The 22,209-nt window shown below is 38.0% G+C and overlaps 1 protein-coding gene and 1 non-coding gene across 3 annotated transcripts in view; one reads left to right on the top strand and one right to left on the bottom strand.

The window, feature by feature from the left end:
* The window catches only part of LOC101161760 (partitioning defective 3 homolog), a 409,769-nt gene that overhangs the window by 29,229 nt on the left and 358,331 nt on the right, over window positions 1-22,209 (top strand). For both annotated transcript variants that reach the window (XM_023950353.2, XM_023950354.2), the window contains exon 2: window positions 5,520-5,621. In XM_023950353.2, the coding sequence (XP_023806121.1) occupies window positions 5,520-5,621 (102 nt within the window). The remainder of the gene's footprint in view (window positions 1-5,519; window positions 5,622-22,209) is intronic.
* trnaw-cca (transfer RNA tryptophan (anticodon CCA)) lies at window positions 1,438-1,509 on the bottom strand. Its single transcript has one exon. It is a non-coding gene; the product is annotated as a tRNA-Trp (tRNA).

Raw genomic sequence — 22,209 nt, 5'->3', positions numbered from 1 at the left:
CCCAGCTCATGTGTTTATATCCTGACACACCTCCCTGGAAATGTACCTACATGTCAGATCAATACTGACAACAATTGTAGCTGGTACACTTGGCAGTGTTGCCTTCCTGGCTCATACTTTTGGCTTCTTCTCAGTCTCACATCTCTAAGCTACCCATTAATTTAGTCCCCATAAAGCTTTATGCTAACTGTTCTGGCTGTAGAGATTTGAGTTTATTAAATGAAATATTTACCCAGTAATTCCCTAGATCGTTCTTGCTTAGACTAAGAGAAGAATTTGTTTTATTTCTTAGGTCAGGTTCAGCTACAACAGAAACATTCCTTGTGTCCTAGATGGCAATAAAGTGCAAAATAATGCAATAAAAAAATGCACTGTTGTAAATGCAAATACGTTTTACCAAGCTTTGTTGCATGAGATTTCATTTTAAGGAATATGTAAACAGAAGTTTGGTGGGACGGAATAATACCTTTGGGAGCTAAGCATGGTTGATTGTAGTGTGTGGTAATTTTGGTGGTTACTCAAGGCCTTCCTCACCATTCCTGTCCCACAGCAGGGAAAAATTGGTTCAAAGGCTTCTGTTTAGAGTTGATATGTCAGTACTGTAGATGAACGGATGTTTTCAAGATGCATTTTATTGTAGTACAGAAAAATGCCAGCTTGTTTTTAGGATTGACATTACGTCTGAATTGTGTTTAGTAATAACATGTAGTCTCTGAATATCCACCGTATGAAAAACCTTCCTCATTGACTGACTGACCTGCCATGACCAAAAGACTATTGATCATTTCCCAAAGGAGATGATCCACTGAAGCGTTCCTTTTTGATGGGGGGAGGTAGACATTACAAAAACCTGTGAGTGTTATTCTTATACTACAATCATCCACTTTCATTCTTGTGATGAAGCAGTAAATTTAACTAAAGTTATACAACCTGAAACACACAAAGACGACAAGTCTGTGCTGGTTCAAGACTGGTTTCAAATACAGTTCTAGACTGATATCAGATGTATCATTAATAATAAAAAAAGGTATTTTGTGGTGCAACAAAGATCTATTTATTTGGATTTTTAAAGTAAAAGATGATCAATCTGGCATTTATTTTCTCTACTTTTGGTCATTGTTAAGTTTTATGATGGGAAAGGGTTAGTGTTTTTTTTTTTTAATGAGAACACGAAACGCAAGAAAATATTTAAACAATAACCAAGAAAGAAAGGCAACATTGTTCATCTGTGGGACTGTTGTTGGGCAACTTATATTGTTTTTGCCACCTCTACTTAACTTCTCAGTTATCAAAGCTTCTTGATGGCCCCAGCAGATAACAAATAGGTTTGTTTATCATCTGTCTCATGAGCTGTCCACCAGTAGAGAAACTAGCATCACTTGAAAAACACAACTTGACAAAGAGAGTCTGTCCTTCATCATGCCACCTGAAAAGAACTGACCCCAACGTGATTTGAACACGCAACCTTCTGATCTGGAGTCAGACGCGCTACCGTTGCGCCACGAGGTCTGGGTGATTATTTGCAGCCCACAGATGTATTGCCAGTTATATAGGCCCTCCGGTGGGAACAGCAACACTTGCCAGAGCTAATGCAACAGTCATAAAACACACATATCGAGACACGTGCTATCTCTTTTGTCTGCGTTCCCACACTCTTCCTTTCCCTGACTTGCTCACAGGGTTGCCAGCCAGTATTTGTGCGGTCTCGGACAGGATCAGGCAATTCAGAAAACCTGTCATCGGGGTTTAGGTTGCGTGTGCGAGACAACAATCTTATTGTTTCCCCTTCATCTTTAGAGCGGAATCACTTTGGTGGTAACCTAATCAGACAAAGGTGGCAGGATGTTTGTCCGTTCAGAGAATAAAGGAACAAATGAGGCGACGCACTAAATGGGTCATTGGGACAAGACCTGACTGGTGGTGCAATACTCTTCCACAGGCTCTGTCACACAATGCTTATCAGCTCATATCTGCTCCAGTTCTGTTTAGTGTCAGATACCAGAGATTTCACTAGAATCAATAGATGCTAAGCTGGCTTTGCCTTAATGTTTATAGCACAAGCAAAATGTTGGCATACCTGTCTTTGTTTCACATTGCAGCTTTGTTAAACGTCATGTTTCTTGTTTTTAACCTTTACTATTGGTACCACCGTCAAACGCTGATGGAGATCTGTCGCTACTGGTTACTCAGGCATGGTCTGTAGCATATCCATTGTCTTAGGCTTTAAAGAAGCACAACATTTAAAAAAAAATGCTGCACAGTCAATTTAATCAACTCTGAGTTGTTTAAGAGTTCATATTCCTAAGAAAAAATACAGATAATGACCAGGACAACATGTAACGCATTAAATTACCCTTAGTTTTCTTGTCTTTCCTAAAAGATCCTTTTCGTTTTCTTGACATGTAGTATTGTTTAACTAAGGACACACATTCCTGGGAAGCACAGTGCTTCTGTTGAGAAAATGTGTAATTGTTAATTATGGTTTTAACATCTAAAGATGGTTACGAAATCTCAAAAGCATTTAAGGAAATCAAAGAATACCATGAGTTTAAATGTAAAATTGACTCCCGGCATTAGAAAACAATTCTTATTTGGAACTATATAGAAGTTTATTGCAGCAGTTTGGTGCTTTTCTGAGATAAGCAAACACTTGACAACACTGATGTAACTTTAAAGCGCCGGTAGAAGTTTGCTCAGCACAGGTTACACTGGTTTTTACAGGTTCCTTATAATCCTCTCTGTTTGCCCTGTGGTTGACAGATAAGGTCTGTGTAGTTGTTCTCATGTTGCAGTGTTGCTTTGTATTCCTGCGAACTTCAGCCCTATTTTTAATGACACAATGCATGCTCACAGTTCAAATGCTGTCAGGGTTTTTGAAGAAAGTCAATTTGTTCATAAAAATCTCTCATTTTTTTTCTTTCAAGCAAATGCATCTAAAGCCACAAAAATGCCTATTATCTGATTTCTCTACATATTTTATAATTTGTGAAGGTATCACACATTTTCTCTATGCAGGTAACTGTGTAAACATTTTTGTGCTGCATTCCAAGCTGTTTCTCTGGCGTTAATCCAAATGACAGGATGAAAGAAATAAAAAAAAAATGTTTTAATTAAAATAATACAAACATTAGGAATAAAAATAAGGCATTAAGAAAACAACAAAAAACATTTAATGTATCAAAGTAATGTCAAAAAAACAAAACAACAAAAATTTGGATCTAAGAAATGCAAAAATCAAATCAATATTTTTGGGATTAAAATAATACAAAACACAAATGAAAAAACATTTTAGGGATCAAAGTAATGCAAAAAAAGCATTTTAGAGATTAATGTAATGCAAAAAAACCAAACGTTTTAGAAAATGAAGTAATAAAAAAAAAAAATTAGAAACAACTCCCCCCCCCCCCCCCCCACACACACACACAAATTTAGGGATCAAAGTGATGCAAACAATAATTGGGAAACAAAGTCATGCAAAAAAACATTCAAGGGATTAAAGTAATGCAAAAAATAACAACAAAACAAGAATTTTTGAAGTCAAATTAAGTAAAACTAATCATAAATGATCAAAGGAACTGGGGAACTTGTGGAAGTAAGGATGATTAGACAAAAAAAAAATTCTGGGTTTTTTAAAATAATGGAATTTAAAAAAAATAAGACACCACAGAAATTGCAGGGGGCCCCAAGAAAACTGCATACCCCGGGCCCTTTAATGACTAACTCCACCTCTGCCAGGTCTCCAAATAAGGAGAGAGGATCTGCTGTCTGTCCACGTCAGTTCTCCTGTTCTGCTGATTCTATTTTACAATACGTCCGTTGTCCAACCACACCAGCAGGCAGCTCACCATCTGATTGAGCCCATATGTGTTTAGATGGGATGCAATCCATCTGCTTAAGTTGGCCGACTGCTGGCGTACTTATGAAAACTGATGTTAAGGAGCATTTGATCTTTATATTTCAACTTTCACTTTCAGTAGGAAAGGTATTTTTACATTTAAAGTGTTGTTTTAGCTCATGATGGACAATCTAGTTATAAAAAGTAGGTGTGACTAGAGAGTTGGAATTACACATACACTTGAAATGAAAAATGTGTAATGTGTTAAAAAAAAAGTAATGTATTACTCCAAAACACTGACCCTAAAGTACTTTTTAAATCTTAAAAAATAAATATAGGACTACCAATTTATGTTTTCCAGCACTTTGTTCCATCTCTTCCCCCAGAAAACTCTAAAATGGAAAAAGGAAAACGTTAAAGATACATTTTAAAATGTAGTCTTTTGTTGATCTTGGTAAAATAAACTCGTCTTAAACCCAAACTCTTGGTAAAAATGCTTGAAAAAAGAAAAGTTGGCCCACATTTTTCTTGCTTACAAAGAACAAATATGAGAAATATACATTATAATCTGCCAAATATTGCTACAGGATACATTTACCCTAAATATTAAACTTAAAATCACTTAAAACCCCCTTTTCTTAGTCTGCAGTGCATCCGTTTTTGGAAGTCAGTGCATAATCTAGTTCCAAATCTTATTCCATTGGTCACAATTCTTTGAGTTTGTGTGGAAGTGGTGCGTTATATTAAAGAGACAGATTAGAGCTTTCTGCAGTTTAGGTACAATCCAAATTTAGCTGTTTAAACTGCCTACTGTAATGCCAATTTTAATTCTGGTGATTGTGTGGGTGTGTGTTTTTTTAAAAGGTTTTACTCAAAAGAATGTTTGTTCCATGTCTGCATGAGGATCTGGATGAGTGGCGTGCTAGAATGAGGAAACGACATTTGTGTAATCACTTTAATTCTGGTGGTGAGTTTGTGGGTTTGACCAGCTTTGGCATGTTTGACATGTGTTGTTTTTTCTTTTCACATTGTTTTTAAAAGAACATATTTCCTTCGTTTGTCTTGCAGATTTGTTTGCTTTCAACCCAAGTATTTTACTTTATAACCTTTCTTAGGAATCAATGGATAAAAAGTGGATTATTATATCAGTTTTGTACCACACAGTATGACCATAAATCACTGAATATTATCAGCACAAAGCTGCCTTTCTAGGCATCAGAAGTTGCCGGAATGATCTAAACTCCGTAAACGGTTAAAGACTCTAATGAACGTCAACACTGGAGCTAAAGCTCAGGTGTTAAACTGATCCCTCAACGAAGGCCATACTGACCTATAGGACGCACATAATAGTTTTCAATTCCAGTCGAGTCGTCACTGTGGTGACGCTTCTTCCAGACGTTTATTTGTTCCGCGTGCAGGATGTCCAGCAGAGCATTAACGTCCCTCCTAAAGGCCGCCATGATTCCACTCCTGCCAGCCAACTGGATCATGACATGAACCGCTTGATGATTGAATCCGCTGGTTCCAAGCTGTTAATTCAGTTGGCCTGCTAGTGCTCATATGCAGAGGGGTTTTATTCATGTAATGCTTCAAATCCTAAGCCCAGACCAGCAGTAAATCGGATCTTATTACTGTTCATCTCTAGGCTAATACTATGGTGTTTTTTTGTTTTGTTTTGTTCTAGGACTCTAGTTACTGGGTTCAGGTGCACCGGTTGGAGCATGGAGATGGAGGCATTTTGGACCCCGATGACATGCTGTGTGACGTGGTGGATGACAAAGACAGGGTGAGTCATGTGGAGGACTTTGATGTATCTTTCATGGCGTCACTCCTGAAGCCTCACACTTAAGTTTTGAAGCTGTGGGCAGAATTTCGAGAGTCTGGATGGAGCGACACAGCAGAGTCTGCTGCGCTGCCGTCAAGGCCTCCGTTTGATGTGTGCACGGTTCTATTTTTACCCCCTACTTGGGGTAAAATCAGAACATCTGCACCGCCCACTCTACCCCAGTCCCACTCCCCTCCTCCCATGGGAGCAAAGCGGTCTGCAGGAGACTCAGCAGATGTTTGGCTTTGAACTTCATAGGATTTACCTGATGATTTATAGGAAAAAACACACTGAGATTGAAGTATTTTTAGGGTTGGGGATGGGCACCATTTGGATTTTGTTTGGTGGCAAACTGGTTCCATCGAAACGGTTCTGGCCCCTTAACAAGGCTCGAACCGGTGTTTCTAAAATTAAAATAAAAAATACTCCAATATGTACGTGCACACCGAACATATGTGGTGCATGAAAGAACGGGCTGGAACATGGCGTACAGTGTTCACACTGGACAGTCGTTAACTGACACTAGTTACTCGCCTTTACTCTTTTTACCTTTTTAAATTGATTTCTTTTTTTTAAACATTAAATCTTGATTTCGACATAAATCCAAACATTTTCTAAAAAGCCTTCAGGACAATAAAACCACAGTTCTGCTGGGCTTTTTTGAAGTCAGGTTGTGTCAAATCAGTCTTTCAGAAACTGAGGATGGAAAACGATGTGATTGAAAATGTTCGATTCCAGAATCGATTGATATTTTTCCAAAAAGAAAAAAATTGATCAAAATTTTCCATTGGAAAAAAGCCAATAATTTCTTTGAGTGCTTCTAAGTAAAGCAAAAGGTTTTTACATTCACTTTAGATTATAAACACCTGATTAGTTCAGAGAATTCTTTTTGAACGAACTTAGTTGCAGCTTTTGTGGAACACAGAATGGATTTGATCCTGCAAGAGCTGAAAAAAGGGGGTTTTGCTTGGTTTTTGGTGTGTGTGTGTGCTGGGTAGGGTGTTTGTGAAGCAGGGTGTGGGTGTGGCTGCACAGCTGATGAGGACTGGTGGGAGTCATGGTTACTCATCAGGTGGGATCACAAGGGGGAGCAGCTGTTTTTCACCTGCTTTATGCCGTTTCCCTTTAATTTTCCCTCATCTTTACACTCTCTCTCTCTCTCCCTTCTCCCCCTGGTGACAACCTGTCTCTTTATCTCATGACAATTGCAATATCTATATTTTTCATCTCTAAATCGGAAACATTTCAATGCACTTTAAGTTGTTAGATCGCGAAGATCCTTTTAATGTCAATTTTTTGGTAACTTTAGGTGCTAAAAATCCAGAGAAGTCCTGGTGGAAATCTCCGAGAGGAGCTCAGCTGTACTTGTGTTTACAGGTGGAACAGCTTTATGTGTGTGTGTGTGTGTGTGTGTGTGCACAGTTTGGGAAGTGGAGCCAGTTTGCCCGGTTCCCTCCATGAAAGCACCTGACAGGCCTGAGCAGCACAGCAGACGCCGCTGACAGAGCCGCTCGACCTGCAGCTGCTGCTGTCAGACCAGACACAGTGGAAGCTGACAGCACAGTTCTCCCAAAAAACAAAAAAGAAGCCCCTTGTTTTACCGTTATAGTGTTTTTTTTAAACCCAGATCTTATCTGGAATTTGATGCGGTTCAGGAATGTGTTGCTCCTCTGAAGCCTAAAGTTGACATCAGCTTACATGGCAACCATTTTTGTTGGCTCAACTCCTCTGTGCACCTGTTTGGTTGCGGATGCAACCTTGAACCTTTTTATTTTATTTAAGATGTTATGGTAGATAAATGCTCTGTTACGACCCCATTGAAAGTTTTCAGTGTCTCTTCCACTCAGGTGTGCGTTTGTGTTTAAACCGGTTCAGCGGTCCGATTATGTGGATGGGATTCACAGGTAGTGAGTGATTTCTGCATGCTGCAGCCTGCCTGACTCCGCTCCTCTCATGATCTCACTTCACCTGCGCCACACAGGCGAGTCCGTTTCTTCCTGCCGCTCGCGCGCTCACCTCCTTAAAGACCATTTCTTCAGACTTTCCACTTTATTCATCCAACCGTATGAACACGACTGCTTTGTTTGAGGGCCTGCAGGTTTCAGAAACCACTGATAGTTTCCTGTAACCTTGTGGTCTTTTACTGCCACCATCTGGCTCAAGTGGGGTACTGACAATCGTTTATGTTGCCCAGATTTAACAAGCTATTTCATCCATAATATTAAAGAAAAGGACTCATCCACAAGAAAATTGTGTTTTTTAAAATTCATGTTTTTGTGTCATATAAAAAGAGAAATTAAGCTTAAAATTGCCTTTCTGAATATTTCTTTATTGAAAAAGTTGTAGATCAGGATCAAATAGAAAAGTCCTGTTTGAAAAAGAGCCTATTTGTTAATATGTGGGAAATAAGCTCCATATTTCACAATTGTAAAGGGAAAAGGGGCGGGGTTGCTCATAATTAACATCATAATTAAAAGAACACTGGGAATGCTTTTAAAATAGATCAAAAGATGGTCAGAATTGGACTTTAAAATACCCTTAGATGTAGAAGGAATCCATTCACATCAGGAACTTTTTTAAAGAAATCCATTAAAAGTCCATGAAACTCAATTCTTTTTTTCTATTTTCTTAAACTTTGAGCTGCATATAAGTCCTTGGAATCTTCTATCATCTGAAGATTGGAGCCTTTCATGAATCAGGAGCAGTTTAGACTAAACAATGGAGCTGAAAGGCAGCATTTCAATGTCCTTGTCTGTCAGGAATCCTTGATTTATGCTCACAGATAAACAAAGTCCTCTGATGTCCTAAACCTTCTTTTTTTTTTTTTTACCACCAGCATCAAACATCCAGCGGCAAAGCTGCAAAGCGAGGAATGCTGCAGAAACGCTAGCATCCTGTTATGTCAGGGGTCTACAACCTGAGTTTTCAGAGTTGTACTAAAACATTTAGACCAAACAGTGTATCATAGAAAATCAATTTGAGATCAGTAAGCAACCAGAATGTACACATACGATGAGTTGACTTATGTTATCACTTTCTGATTTTGGCTATATGGTTAAAAAAACACAGTAATAATCACTAATACCATCACAACTGCCCTTACGGGCGGATATGGGCCATATTTGGGCGAAAAACGGGCAAAGGTGTACGTGGTACACAGGTGGCCCACATAAAATATCGAGGACGTGGACAGCTCGAACATGTTCATACTCGTTTTTTTTTATCTATGTACATGCTGAGGGCGACAGGTCATAGGGAACACGCGTGCAGACCAATTGGTAGAAGTTAAGAAATTAGACAGTCAGACTGTAGTTAGTGTAGGGGTCCTACGGTACGGTAAAGTATTATATGCACAGCCTGTGCCTACAGCTGTTGTGCATGGTCTGTAAGCGTCCACTACACCCATCTTAACGTACGACAGCTTCACCCATTTTTTATAAATGTCTGTCCAACTTCCATTAGCCTGATACATATTCAAAATAGACATGCACAATGGTACGTTCCATTTTCTTTTTCAAAGTAACTGCACCTCCTCTCTGCAACCCTAAACAGGCCTAGACAACCCAGAAACCTGCAACACTCCGTACCGGTGCATGTGGCTAAGGCATTAATTAGCTCTTATCTAATTTTAGTTGGTCAGGTTTACCAGTTTTTTATTGAGATTCACTGACAAATGTAAAATAAACTTTTTTTTCTTCTTTAAATATAAATGACTTTTGACATCACACCACCTACTACAACATTTGCTGCATTGATATGATCCTATGTGGCACAAGCTTTCAACTAGACGTGACAATTAGAATAGACTCCTGGCTAGAAGATGGGCAAATTTTAGAAACAGGATAAATCAGGTTATGAAGGCAAGAATATATTTTTTTAAATTGGATATTCAAATGAATGAATAGAATAGTTGGCCATAACAGCACATAGCCTATTTTGTTTTCATTTTTAAACTTTCTGCATGGTAAGAGACTTCATTATTTGCAAAAAACTGGTCGGATATAGGTTTTTATCGATAATTTTTGTTGAATTCAAACGAGCCTCTTCTTTGCCGAGAAGCAGAGTTAGGAAAGCTTTTTACAGCGTAAGTGTCTGCATCAGCAGCTGTGGTGAAAATCCCTCGTCTGTATTAGTGCCATTGCAATGCCTGCTCTGAACCACCAGGTGGCGGTCCATCCTAGGCAACAGCAGTGGACAAGGTGGGTTGTGAAGAGCGTGCAGGGTGCTTTCCTCTTTGTTTCCGGACGTTTCAGCTGCTTCAAGTGTTTGTCTGCGTCGCCTGTCCGTCACTGGAGCGCTGCTGACCCCATTGGTGGAGAAAGTTTTGGACAACCAGGGTTGTCATGGCAACAGCGGTCAGGTGCCAAGCAGGCACCTGCTCTGGCTGAGGATCAAGCTGCGGGTGAAATTAACCAAAGCTAAAGCCGGGTCCCAGCAGCTGCCCCGCTGGTACCAGAACACTGCCGGGGGAAATCAAAGACTAATTACTCTGTGTGTGTGTGTGTGTGTGTGTGTGTGGGCACAGATTGAGGTCTGTTAGATTGCAGTTTCTTGCTCTCATCTCTCAGACAGTGTGAGGCTTCAGCTTCTCACTTTCTGGGCTCTCTCTGGCAGATTTACAAACAGCTTGTGTCTGGCACTATTTCTGCTCTGGCAAAACAATAACTCTAAACTTTATTTAAAGCAGTTTCGACAAAATGTAAACATAATACAGACAGGTTTTCTTTATTGTCCTTTTATTTTGAAGTTTCTTCTTGTTTGTTTGACTAACTAAACTCATGTTTTCTTTTGTATTTTATACATTTCTTACTTTTTTATTTGGTAGTTTTTTTCAAAGAAGCCATTTTATTTAGGTGTTTTATTTTTAGTTTAGTGGATTATTGTTTCATTTTAGGCAATAAAAACAAAAAAAAGACAGAAAAATTGATATGGATATATCAAACTTAGGTGAAATAGTCATTGGTTAATTGGAATTTAGAGAAAGAAAAAGATATATACCTTTCATCAACTTCTGTCATCTATCTATTCAAAAAGTGTATATATATATATATATATATATATATATATATATATATATATATATATATATATATATATATATATATATATATATATATATATATATATATATATATATATCTGTATCTAGCTATAGACGAATGGATGGACATTGTTTGTCTGTCTGTCCTTAGATCTAGATAAATATATCTCTATATCTAGATATAGATACAGTACGTGTGTAGATACTGTACTTTCATAGATATGTTTGTGGATATGTCTAAAGGTAGGCCAATACGTTCCTCCGTAGATATGTCCATCGATAAGTTCATTGATATGTTTGTCTGTTTATCTATCTATCTATCTATCTATCTATCTATCTATCTATCTATCTATCTATCTATCTATCTATCTATCTATCTATCTATCTATCTATCTATCTATCTATCTATCTATCTATCTATCTATCTATCTATCTATCTATCCATCCATCCATCCATCCATCCATCCATCCATCCATCCATCCATCCATCCATCCATCCATCCATCCATCCATCCATCCATCCATCCATCCATCCATCCATCCATCCATCCATCCATCTATCTACAGACAGATGGATGGATGGTAGAAAGATTGTATCTAAGGACGGACCATTTGTCCGTCCATCCGTCCAACCATAGATAGATTTTGATAGTTTTTTACACATTTTGAATAAACTATCTTTAGGGAATCATGTCACTGATGCTGAACCACTCAGATGCCAGAGGTGTGCGATGTCTCAATGTGAAAAAGTTTGTCGGTGAAAAGTTTTAGGATTTAGTTTAAGCATTGTTTAGCCCTGACTCATCTCAAGCCGATTTGTTATCATCTTCAGGTTTATTTTGTCAAATTTTACTCGATTTGTTCATATTTTCCACCAGTTTCTACAAAAAGAACTGCCTCATTGTGAATTATTTTCTGTAAAAGCAACAATTTTAGATAAACCTAGCAAGAAAGGTATTTATCTGTAAAGAAAAAAGCAATTCAGCGGTGGTTTGTGTTCAAAGGGCCATTATTGGGTTTTGCTTTGCAACTTACCGTAAATCTTTGTAGTTGCGACTACAAAGATTTTAGAAGTAGGAAGTTAAAAATCAAATGGTATGGTTAGTAGGTAATAAAAACAAAAAGTACTAAAAATATAAGTGTAAAAAAAAAGATTAGATTTGTGATGTAAAGATGGGTAATTCAACCTGCATACACTCTGGTCTGGTCTGTGTATCAAGTGTGTGTGTTTACTTAGCATGTGGGCCTTAAATAATAATAATAAAATGCAGAAACCCACGTGGGCATCTTTATAGACGCCCTCTGCTGTGGTCAGCTGAAGTTTGGTCTTCAGTCAGCACCGGAGCTCACCTCCGCCTTGCTCAGAGGTCTGTGGGCAGCAGCTAGCAGTTTTTCATTTGATGTTCCTCTGAGGATTTGGATTTATGGGCTGCTGTTGTTTGTGTTTTTCCTGCCTGGTCTTTGAACTTCAGTCCCTCTTGGAGAATTTTTTAGAGCTCTGTTCTTTCCTTCAATGCATACAGAACGGGGAGATTGCAATCTGCAAACACAAGCTTTTAGCTTTTGTTTTCACCAATTAATTAAAAGTGGTGGATTTCTTAAATCCAAATAATAGTTTCGTTTTTTCTACTTTTGCAATAACTCTTTTCGTTGTTTCATTGCAGTTTCATTGTTGTAGCAAAACAGCTTCATAAACTGGGCCATTTTAACCCAAATCTAAACAAAATGTTTAATTTCACTTCATCTGGAATTAAAGATCATTTATCACTGATTACTTTTTTTTGAATATACTAAGAATATATGCATTTACTTAAGATTTAACAAAATAAACAGATATAAAAATTGCTGAAAATCTTTTCATATGACAGAAAAAATTTGATTTAGTGATTGTTTCTGATAATAGTGAGCTAAACTTTACTTTTTGCATTATTATTAGATTATTATTTAGCTGCTTTAAGGTGAAATTTTTAACATAAGCATAAAAACAGAAATATGTGATTATTTTCTTTCAATGGAAGGCTTACACTATTAAAATACTTTATAAGGGTCTTCAGAAAGATATTTGCACACACAGCCACCAAACTCTATCAAGGGTGCTCAATAAATGGATCGTGATCAACCGGTCGACCTTTAAGGACATGAGGGTAGATCGCAGGCCACAAAAGATAAATAAGCAAAAAAAGAAAAAATATATTTCTAAAAGAATTGTCAGTGGATCAAAATCCTCACCGAGAAGTACGCGACTTGGTTGACATGCAGAACGGGTAATCAAACACCCGGATCGCCCCGCGTGCCTCCCCAGTTCCCGTCCAATGGATCCGAGCCCACTAAGGAAGCAACGTTTTCCTGTAGCACGCTTCCCACGGAGCTAGCAGCCCTTTAGAAATGCCATCCATGAATCCATGCATGAAATACTAAAGTTGCTGCTTTCTGTTTTTGTAATAAAACGCCTCATCTGTTAATACCAAAGTATCTTTTCACATAGATTTGTGTACTCTTACTGTGTAGTTTTTGAATTATCAGCACATAAACAATGTTATGTACTAATAGTACATAATACTATGTTTATTAAGCAATATTTTAGTCTCAAAATGCTATATATATATATATATATATATATATATATATATATATATATATATATATATATATATATATATATATATATATATATATATATATATATATATAGCATAGAGATGTATATACATACATAGATATATATATATATATATATACATACAGTATATATGTATACATATATACATACAGTACAGACCGAAAGTTTGGACACAGTTTCTCATACAAAGAGTTTTATTCATTTTCATGACTATGAAAATTGTTGATTCACACTGAAGGCATCAAAACTATGAATTGACACGTGGAATTATATACATATCAAAAAAGTTATGTATATAACCACGCCAAACACACCTCCAGGCTGCGTAAGGGCTATTTGACCAAGAAGGAGAGTGATGGGGGGCTGCGCCAGATAACCTGGCCTCCACAGTCACCGGACCTGAACCCAATCGAGATGGTTTGGGGTGAGCTGGACCGCAGAGTGAAGGTAAAAGGGCCAACAAGTGCTAAGCATCTCTGGCAACTCCTTCAAGACTGTTGGAAGACCATATCAGGTGACTACCTCTTGTAGCTTATCAAGAGAATGCCAAGAGTGTGCAAAGCAGTAATCAAATCAAAAAGTGGCTACTATGAAGAACCTAGAGTGACATAGTGTTATATATATAATTCCACATGTGTTAATTCATAGTCTTGATGCCCTCAGTGTGACTCTACAATTTTCATAGTCATGAAAATAAAGAAAACTCTTTGAATGAGATGGTGTGTCTAAACTTTTGGTCTGTACTGTATATATAGGTAGATCCCTAAGACAAAAGTAGCTTACATCCCAAAAAAGTATGGACACCCCTGCTCTATATTATTACATTGTGTAAAAACTAGGAATCGGTACACCTCAGGCAGAGATATTTCACCTGTAGAATATTATAAGCAGCGCAATAATCCGGCATGGTTCAGCTTCTAGGTTAATTTAGATATCGTCTGCTTGGTTTGTTCCTACTTCTTCTGGGGTTTTGACGTGGTTTATTTGGGATACATCTGTGAAAATTTCACATGATGACCAAAACTTCTCTCACTTTTCCACATGTGCAAAATGTATGTAGTGGCTATGTTACACAACCTTAATTCAATGTAAGCTTACCAACTTAGGCCAGCTTTTTAGTTTATAGCTAATACATATATCACACATATATCGCAGGAGAGCGAAGTCTAATATGTGGAAAATGCGCTAAATGTACAGAGTGGCTCTTATTAGCTTTTCTTTATTTACAGCTCTTATTAGCTAAAAAATAAAAGCTAGGTAGCTATCAAAGAAATGAATTGATACTTTATTATAGTTACAAGATAACTATAACGTTACTTTCAACTAAACAAACCCAAGAAAATGGATTGATTTGGGATTATTTGCCAAATTTGAGTTTAGCTTCAGATATTGTTGGTTGTCTTTTCAAGAAGAGTTCCATTTGTACTTCCAGACCCTTTGTCTCATCTTGTTAAAGAGATGAAAATGCATTTGTCAAAACCAAATTTAAAGTACAAAAGCATGACTGCGCTGTGACTCCGCTGTTGTACATCTGCCGAGCCACCAGTGGGGAAAAGATTAGCCCATTTTTGTTGACAATCCTACAGATTCAGCTTCAGAGCATATGCAGGGCGACATACACATCCATGCGCCCGGGGTAAGAATATCATTACTCCATAGTGCCAAGCAGCAGGCATCCTCTGTCTTCTGCTGTGTTTTTTCATGTAAAATTGGAGAAATCAGGTCACGTCACCCGGCTCGTCTGCTGGCTGGGAGGAAAAGCAGCTCATCATGTAGGAGTATCTGATTTTCTTGGCAGCTTTTCCTGCAGGAAAGGCTTTCCCCCACAACCAAATACCTCCTGACATGGTGTCACCATGGTATTCTGCCAAAACTGTGCCAAAAGTATCGTGTGGGTTTAAACACATCTTGCTGCACATGTACAGGAGGCACGTTGTGGTGCTGTTTGTGCTCGCGTCATGCAGGAGAATGCAAGTCTGGTTGACAGCTGTCAGGGCTGCTTTGGTTCCATTGTGTGGATGTGTTGCCAAACCAGGCTGGTGTCTTTAGTGGTGGGGTTGTGTGTGGGGTCTTGGCATTGCCTCGGGGGGAGGGGGGTCAGGTCAGCTTCTATAAGACAGGCCATAAATGGAGGTGACAGAATATGGGAGACACCCTGCTGGGGTTTAACTACGAGCATTAATGTAACAAAGGAGGGGTTTTTCCTTTCTCAGCCGGGGGGTGTTGTAGCCACCAGGTTCAGCGCCATCGTCTGTTCTTAATGTAAAATTTGTCGTTTCCCACTCTGATCATCTTTTGATCTGTTGCAAAAACGATCCCAGTGTTTTTTTTTTTCATTATGGTTATTTCGTTTTTAACCAAAAATGTTTTCAAGAAGCAAGAAGCAACAAGCAGCAGAGCGGCAGTAGTTGATTGAAAATTTGCCTCTGAGTTGTGGGCGGTACCAATGGCCTTGGACTTCGGTGAGCATAATTTATGACAAAAGTTTGAAAATATACCATTTATTACTGGTGCACCTTATTAATCCAGTGTGACCTATATAGTGCGGTAGATACAGTATTTCCTCCATCTTTAGAAAAATGCCACAAGAACATGGCAAAAACACAGTTTTCATCTGAGTGGGTCTGTAAAGTTTAGTCTACTAAATTGTTCTGCAGAAACGTTGAATGTTCAGAGTCAGATGAACAAAAACTGTGATCTAAGAATCTTCCGTCTTTCATCCTGCAGGGTCTCGGCACAAGTGTCTTTTCTGCATTCCAAGTATCCCTGTGCAGATTTTGTCTCAGTAGTCTCTAGACCGCGAGTGGCTGTTTTCAACACTTGACTACTTCCCCCAGAACCATCTATAATTATCCTCCTGGATCCAAAGTCACTCCAAGGTTGTGCCTGAAAATTGGCTCTCAAATAGACGTTGGGTGCTCCATTATAGCCTGAGTTAGTTCATTACAGGCTAAATGGTATATGCATGCTTAGTTGGGATTTTTAGTGGCATAGATAATGTAACTGCTCAAATGGTACATGGGGCTGATTAAAGATAGATGTCAGAGTTGCACCTCTATGTACATGTGGATTTTACCCTCAGTGTTACATCTAAACGCATGAGCAAAAGGTGTTTCATTGCATATAGGAGCAGAAAAAAAAGTAAAAGTTTGATTATTTTGAAAAATCTCTACTGTAAAAGAAAAACAAACAATGACAAAAGCAAAAATAATAACATTTAATAAGAAAAGCACAATAATTTATAAACAATTAAAATAATTAACATGTACAAAGTTTTTTAGCAACGGTATGTTATTAAAAATAATATATCAATCAATAAATCCCTTATTCCCCCCCAAAAATAAACGATTTTATTTCTGCTGACATCCGGTAAAGCTACTTCTCCACGAAAGAATCCGGTTATTTATGTTAATTGCGTAAGCACATCACTATTATTAAGTGTTGCATATCAACGCAAAGCTCTTTTATTTAGCATTCAGAATCAGCTGGAATTACGTTAAAACAGTTGAAGAGTTTCGGTCGTCGAAAGAATGTCAACACTGTGACTACAGCTAAATGGTCAATTATTTTTGGAATTCAAATTAGAAGTTTTTTTTTTAAAGAAGTTGTCTTTCCTGATAATTTTTTCTTTTTACTTAAATTTTACCTTGAAACGGAATCACCCACTGGGAAAATATTTCCCCAGATTTTTTTTAAATACCTGTGTTCAGATCCTTCAAAAAGAGTAGTAAGGTTGGGTATTCATAGTAAGCAACCCATATTTAAAACAAAAGCCATCAATAATGATGCAATTTCATACTTTATTAGATTGATTTATCTGATCAATTGTGTACAGATCTCTGTTTAATTAGACAACACAGATGTTGGTTTACTTCACTGGACAATGACTGATCATGCTACAGTCAGATGCAGTCAAAGCAGGAAGGATGAAGGGAGTGAGGAGCAGTGAAGAGCAGACACGACCACAAGCTTGGGCTGCTGGCAGCGGAAAGTGCCACCGAGCCAGGGAGACGGTGCCAGGGCCACGAAGCAGAGTCTGGCTTTGGAGAGCTTTCCACAGGCATATTGTAACAGAGCTGAATCCCTCCAAACACCAGGCCTGTGTGCTCTAAAAGGGCTCTCGCCTCATGGTAAAACTCTGAAAAAACCCTCTACAGATTATGCTCACATGTTGCAGCCTGGAGTTCTTCTAAACCACTAGAGGAAGTGAGTCAGGCTTTGCTGCAGGACAAAAACTGACATCAAAATGGTTCTGTCTTGTGGTTGGTCAAAATTCAAGACTTGGTTGACATTGGTTAGGAATGTAGACACTAGAAAAAACCAACCCACTGCTATCTCACAGTTGGAACAATGGCTATCTTTTAAGAACTGCTAGCGGTGTCCTTGAGGAGAAATATTGAACACTTGTATAGCTTCTCATCAAACCATACGAATCCACACATCTAGGCTGAGTGAAGCTGAGTGTAGATAAAAGAACCAAGTGCTGCCTGGAGAGAAGCTCTGACTGTTCCTGCATCTAGATTGGTATTGTCATTCTTGGTCATTGAGACTTTTCATGATAACTCATAACCAAATCTTGGAGATAATAAATGATGTTCTTAGTGTAACATAAATTAATAATAACGTTAATAATACAAATGTAAAGACTTTAGGTTTGGGACTTGAGAACAATGTTAATTGTTAAGACTTCACTTAAATTACAGCCAAAGACTTAAGACTTGACTTGGATTTACCACCAAACTCTTGAAACTTGACCTCAAAGAAGAGGTACTTCCGGTTTGGGACTTGTAAACAATGTTGATTGTTGAGACCTGGCTTGAAGTCACAGCTAAAGATTTGAGACTTAACCTGGCTTTACCACCAAAGACTCGGGCCTTGACTTGAGACTCAACCTCAAAGACTTTCGGCTTGAGGTTGGGGACTTGTGAACAATGTTAATTGTTAAGACTTCACTTAAATAACAGCCAAAGACTTAACTTGAATCTCTACCTGAAAGACTCAAGACTTAACAATGGTAATTGTTGTGACTTGACTTGAAGTTACAGCAAAAGACTTGAGAGTTGACTTAAAATAAGTGCAAAGACTTGGACTTACAAAAATATACCTGTGAGCATTTTGGCTAGTTAAAAGTCTTTGATATAAGTGACTCTGCAAATCCCTGGAATGTCTCATCTAAAGCAAATGCATGTCTTTGTAAAACAATATGAAACTAATTTTTAGTAAATTAAAAATTTTAAAGTCTTTTTCACACAGTTTACAGAGAATAAGCTCTTTAAAAACAGCAAAAAAAAAACCACAACAATGTTTCTTTGCGGCATACTCTCTCCTTACTTGTTTGTAAGAAAAGTCAGGAATACTAAGAGCTTCATGCATTCATTATAGAGCGTATGTGAAGGTCAGTGGGCCAATTTGTAAAGGCGAGCCTCAGTGTGTCTTCGTGTGCGGTCGTGTCTTTGTCCAGAGGGGATTTTTTTGGGGGTAAAACCATGGTAATACCTCCTCACCGCCTCCTTGTCTTTCCTCTGTAGAAAACCCTTTTCATGTGAGTGTACAGTATGTGTGAGGGAGGTATTGTGTGACATATCTTAAGAGTCCCTTCTTGAATGCCTTATGTCTCTTCCACAGCAGATGCTCCACAGCCTAGGGCCCCCTCGGTTGTAGCTCGTTATCCGAATGTGTGTGTGTGAATGGAAAGCCTGCACGCTATTCCCATTCGGAAGTCAGCAGGGAGCTTTGCCTATAAAGCCTCAAATAATAGGTACCCATTTATCTCTGAAGACACTCATCCATCAGTGCACCCACAAACACACATGCACACGTGCAATGATTTGTTATATTATTGCTCTTTTGTGCCAGGGGTACCGTCCTGTATCCTTGCATTAGTGTAAATGTCTGCCGTTGCACATTCGTCATTGTGTCCTGTCTGCGACGTCTGCCTTTCTTGTTTAAAGGCCATTACAGTGTAAAAGCTGTGATTCAGTTGCTAGCACTGTGTGTGGCCTCACCTTTTTATAACACTCCCTGAGGACACATGGACAGCACACTCCACACCCATCAAAGAGGAGCATGCATCATTTGTGCATGCCTTACCCTTTGTGTTTTACGTCATCTGCTCCATGTAAAGTAGCCAGTTACTTTACACATGTGAAAACTAGAATTAAGTCTGTTAACAATGTGATCAACCGAGGTAGGACAGAAAAGCACCGTACTGTTTGCAAATGACTAAAATGGCATCAAATCTGAAAGAATACATATGTAAAAGTATAGGTCAAAAAGTGACCGTCAAAATTTCTGGTTTTCACCATCTTTGTAGAGTATAACATCACCAAACCCTAGGCTTAAGGCAAATGGACAAGCAGGAAGGCAAACTTTTCCATGATTGGATCACTCCCAGCATATCGCATACATGGCGCACAGCAAGGTTATTATAGTTAACGAAAACGAACGAAAAAACTAAAACTAGAACTGAAAAAACATTTTCGTTAACTGAAATAAAAATAAAAACGAGAGTTTTTAAAAAAACGAAAACTAACTAAAACTGTTTGTTGTGTGTATAAAACTAACTGAAACTAACTAATATTAACCCCAAAAAATACTTCGTTTTCGTCTTTGTTAATACATAAGTCTTTTGGGTTGAAATAAAGTCTATTTACTTCACCCTGCTAGTTTTACTGTGTATCTGACCCTTACGGCATCACGTTGTCTGTGACGTCACATGATGTCTGTCGGACACTGCCGGCTAGCGTGTCCGACAGACATTTACATGAGCGTGATGGCTGCATTAAAAGTTGGGAGAAAGCGGGAGAGTCCTATTTGGGACTTTTTTGAATATAACAGCGTCGAAAACTAAAGTAAGTGCCTTGTAGTCGAAGCAGGAGACAACATTTGTGGAACGCTCCTCAAAGGGAAAAACCCTATGAATCTAAAAGTACATTTAAAAAGCGCACACAACAATGCAAATCAACAGTACCTAGACAAGCTAGCCTGTCGCCCGCCCTCCCCCGAAAAAGAAGCCAGAGCAGATAACGTAATGCTGTTATTGGCTGTAGTATTTTAATTTAAGGATGGTTGTCCTTGTGTCCTCTGAATAATAAGTGTTTCAAAATGTATCCTTGATTGAGTTTTTATCATACAATACTTATTCTGGTGATTTTGAATCATGCACCTGACAAATATCCTAATTTACAAAAAAAAAAAGAAGAAAAAACTAAAACTAACACTAAAACTAATAAAAACTAAACTAAAACGAAGCAATTTCAAAAAATAAAAACTAATAAAAACTAGTAAAGCTGCCTTTAAAAACTAATTAAAACTAAATAAATTTAAAAACAAAAATTCAAAACTAAATAAAAACTAAAACTAATAAAAAATATGAAACTATTATAACCTTGGCGCACAGGCGTGCGCCATGTATGCGATATAAACGCTATATTTTATTGGTACATGCAATAAAAGTCTGTTGGACGTACATGAAACGGTTGCAGAAAGCCACAAATGTGTACATGCATCTAGCAAAAATCACACACAGTTGCTTAAGATTTACGTAATAATTTCAAATAAACAATGTTAAATACTTATAAACTGCGTAATTCTCAACTGACCAAAACCAGCTCAAAACCATGTAAAGATAGACATCTGGGCACATCGACGAATGACAAACGCAAGAAACACTTATGAATGATGTATATCAAGCATGTATCATTCATGGAAACCTGCAAAATGGATGTATTGGCTGTGTGACGTGTTTTTAAGGGTTTAGTATGGAAGTGTTGTATGACCAAACACCAATTTCTTGTTGTGTTGAGGTCAAATGGTGACCATCCCAGTGGCCTAATTGTAGAGTGTCTGGTTGGAGGTTTTGGGTTTAAATACCAATGAGTAAAAATTGTACCCAATGCCCCCCTGTCTGACAGTCAACATAAATGGGTTTGATTGGTTGGGGTTAAAGCACCAAATGGTTCCCAATCATTGCTGTGACTGGAACCACTCCCCCAGAGGATGGATCAAATAGAACACATTTTGACTGTATTAGCCAAATCAGTTTTCTAATGCAAGATTGTATTCATGTTTATTTTCAAGTTGGACCAACTTACATTGATGAAAATGGCAATTCACTTGCTTGTGCCCTATGCGCTATTTAGTACAGTGATCATATTCCAATTATTGTTACTTTGGCTCAACCGGAAATTCAGTGGGCTTCCCCCTGGGTTATGACTGAAGTATTTGGCGTCCCTCAGGGCTCTGCTCTGGGCCTCTCTTTTATTTATTTCATTTCTTTTGTCTACAAGGGCAAATTATTGTTTCTCATCATTATTTGATTTTAAACCTCAAATTATTTCGCTGTTTAACATTCCATAACTGTCATGATGAAGTTGTTTGTCAAAGGTTTCTTTGATTTTTACCTAAGTAAACAGTTTAAAGCTGGTCAATACTCATTTTGCAGTATTTTCTCTCTTGTTTGGATATTTCTACTGTACTTTAAGATAGTCTTAAATAACACCAGCCATGTTTTGATTGCAAAAATATTTTAGAAAACATAAATTCTGTATGATGACTACTATGGTATTTATTGTTGAAATGTATGAGGTCTTTCTTTTTACTTTACGCCTTAGATTTTGCTTCTCTGTAAACTTTGGGCTTATTACAGCAATACTCTTGATTCCATATGCTGTAGCCACCAAATTTCCTGTCGACCTGGACTCTTTGCTTGCATTGACATTGCATTGGTTGTGTTGATTCATTTAAAAGAAAACCAAACTGTTTTTGGTTTTAGTGAGCTTTTAGCTAATGAGGGATTTTATGGGACCCAGATCTACCATTATTAGCTTTTTATGTATGGGTCTTCTTTTGCTTCGGTAAGGCTGTTAAATGGTCAGTAACATTACAAA

Source organism: Oryzias latipes, chromosome 20, assembly GCF_053564925.1.
Source record: "Oryzias latipes strain Hd-rR chromosome 20, Olatipes_Hd-rR_3.1".
NCBI lineage: Eukaryota > Metazoa > Chordata > Actinopteri > Beloniformes > Adrianichthyidae > Oryzias > Oryzias latipes.
This window is presented reverse-complemented; position numbering and strand designations above follow the sequence as displayed.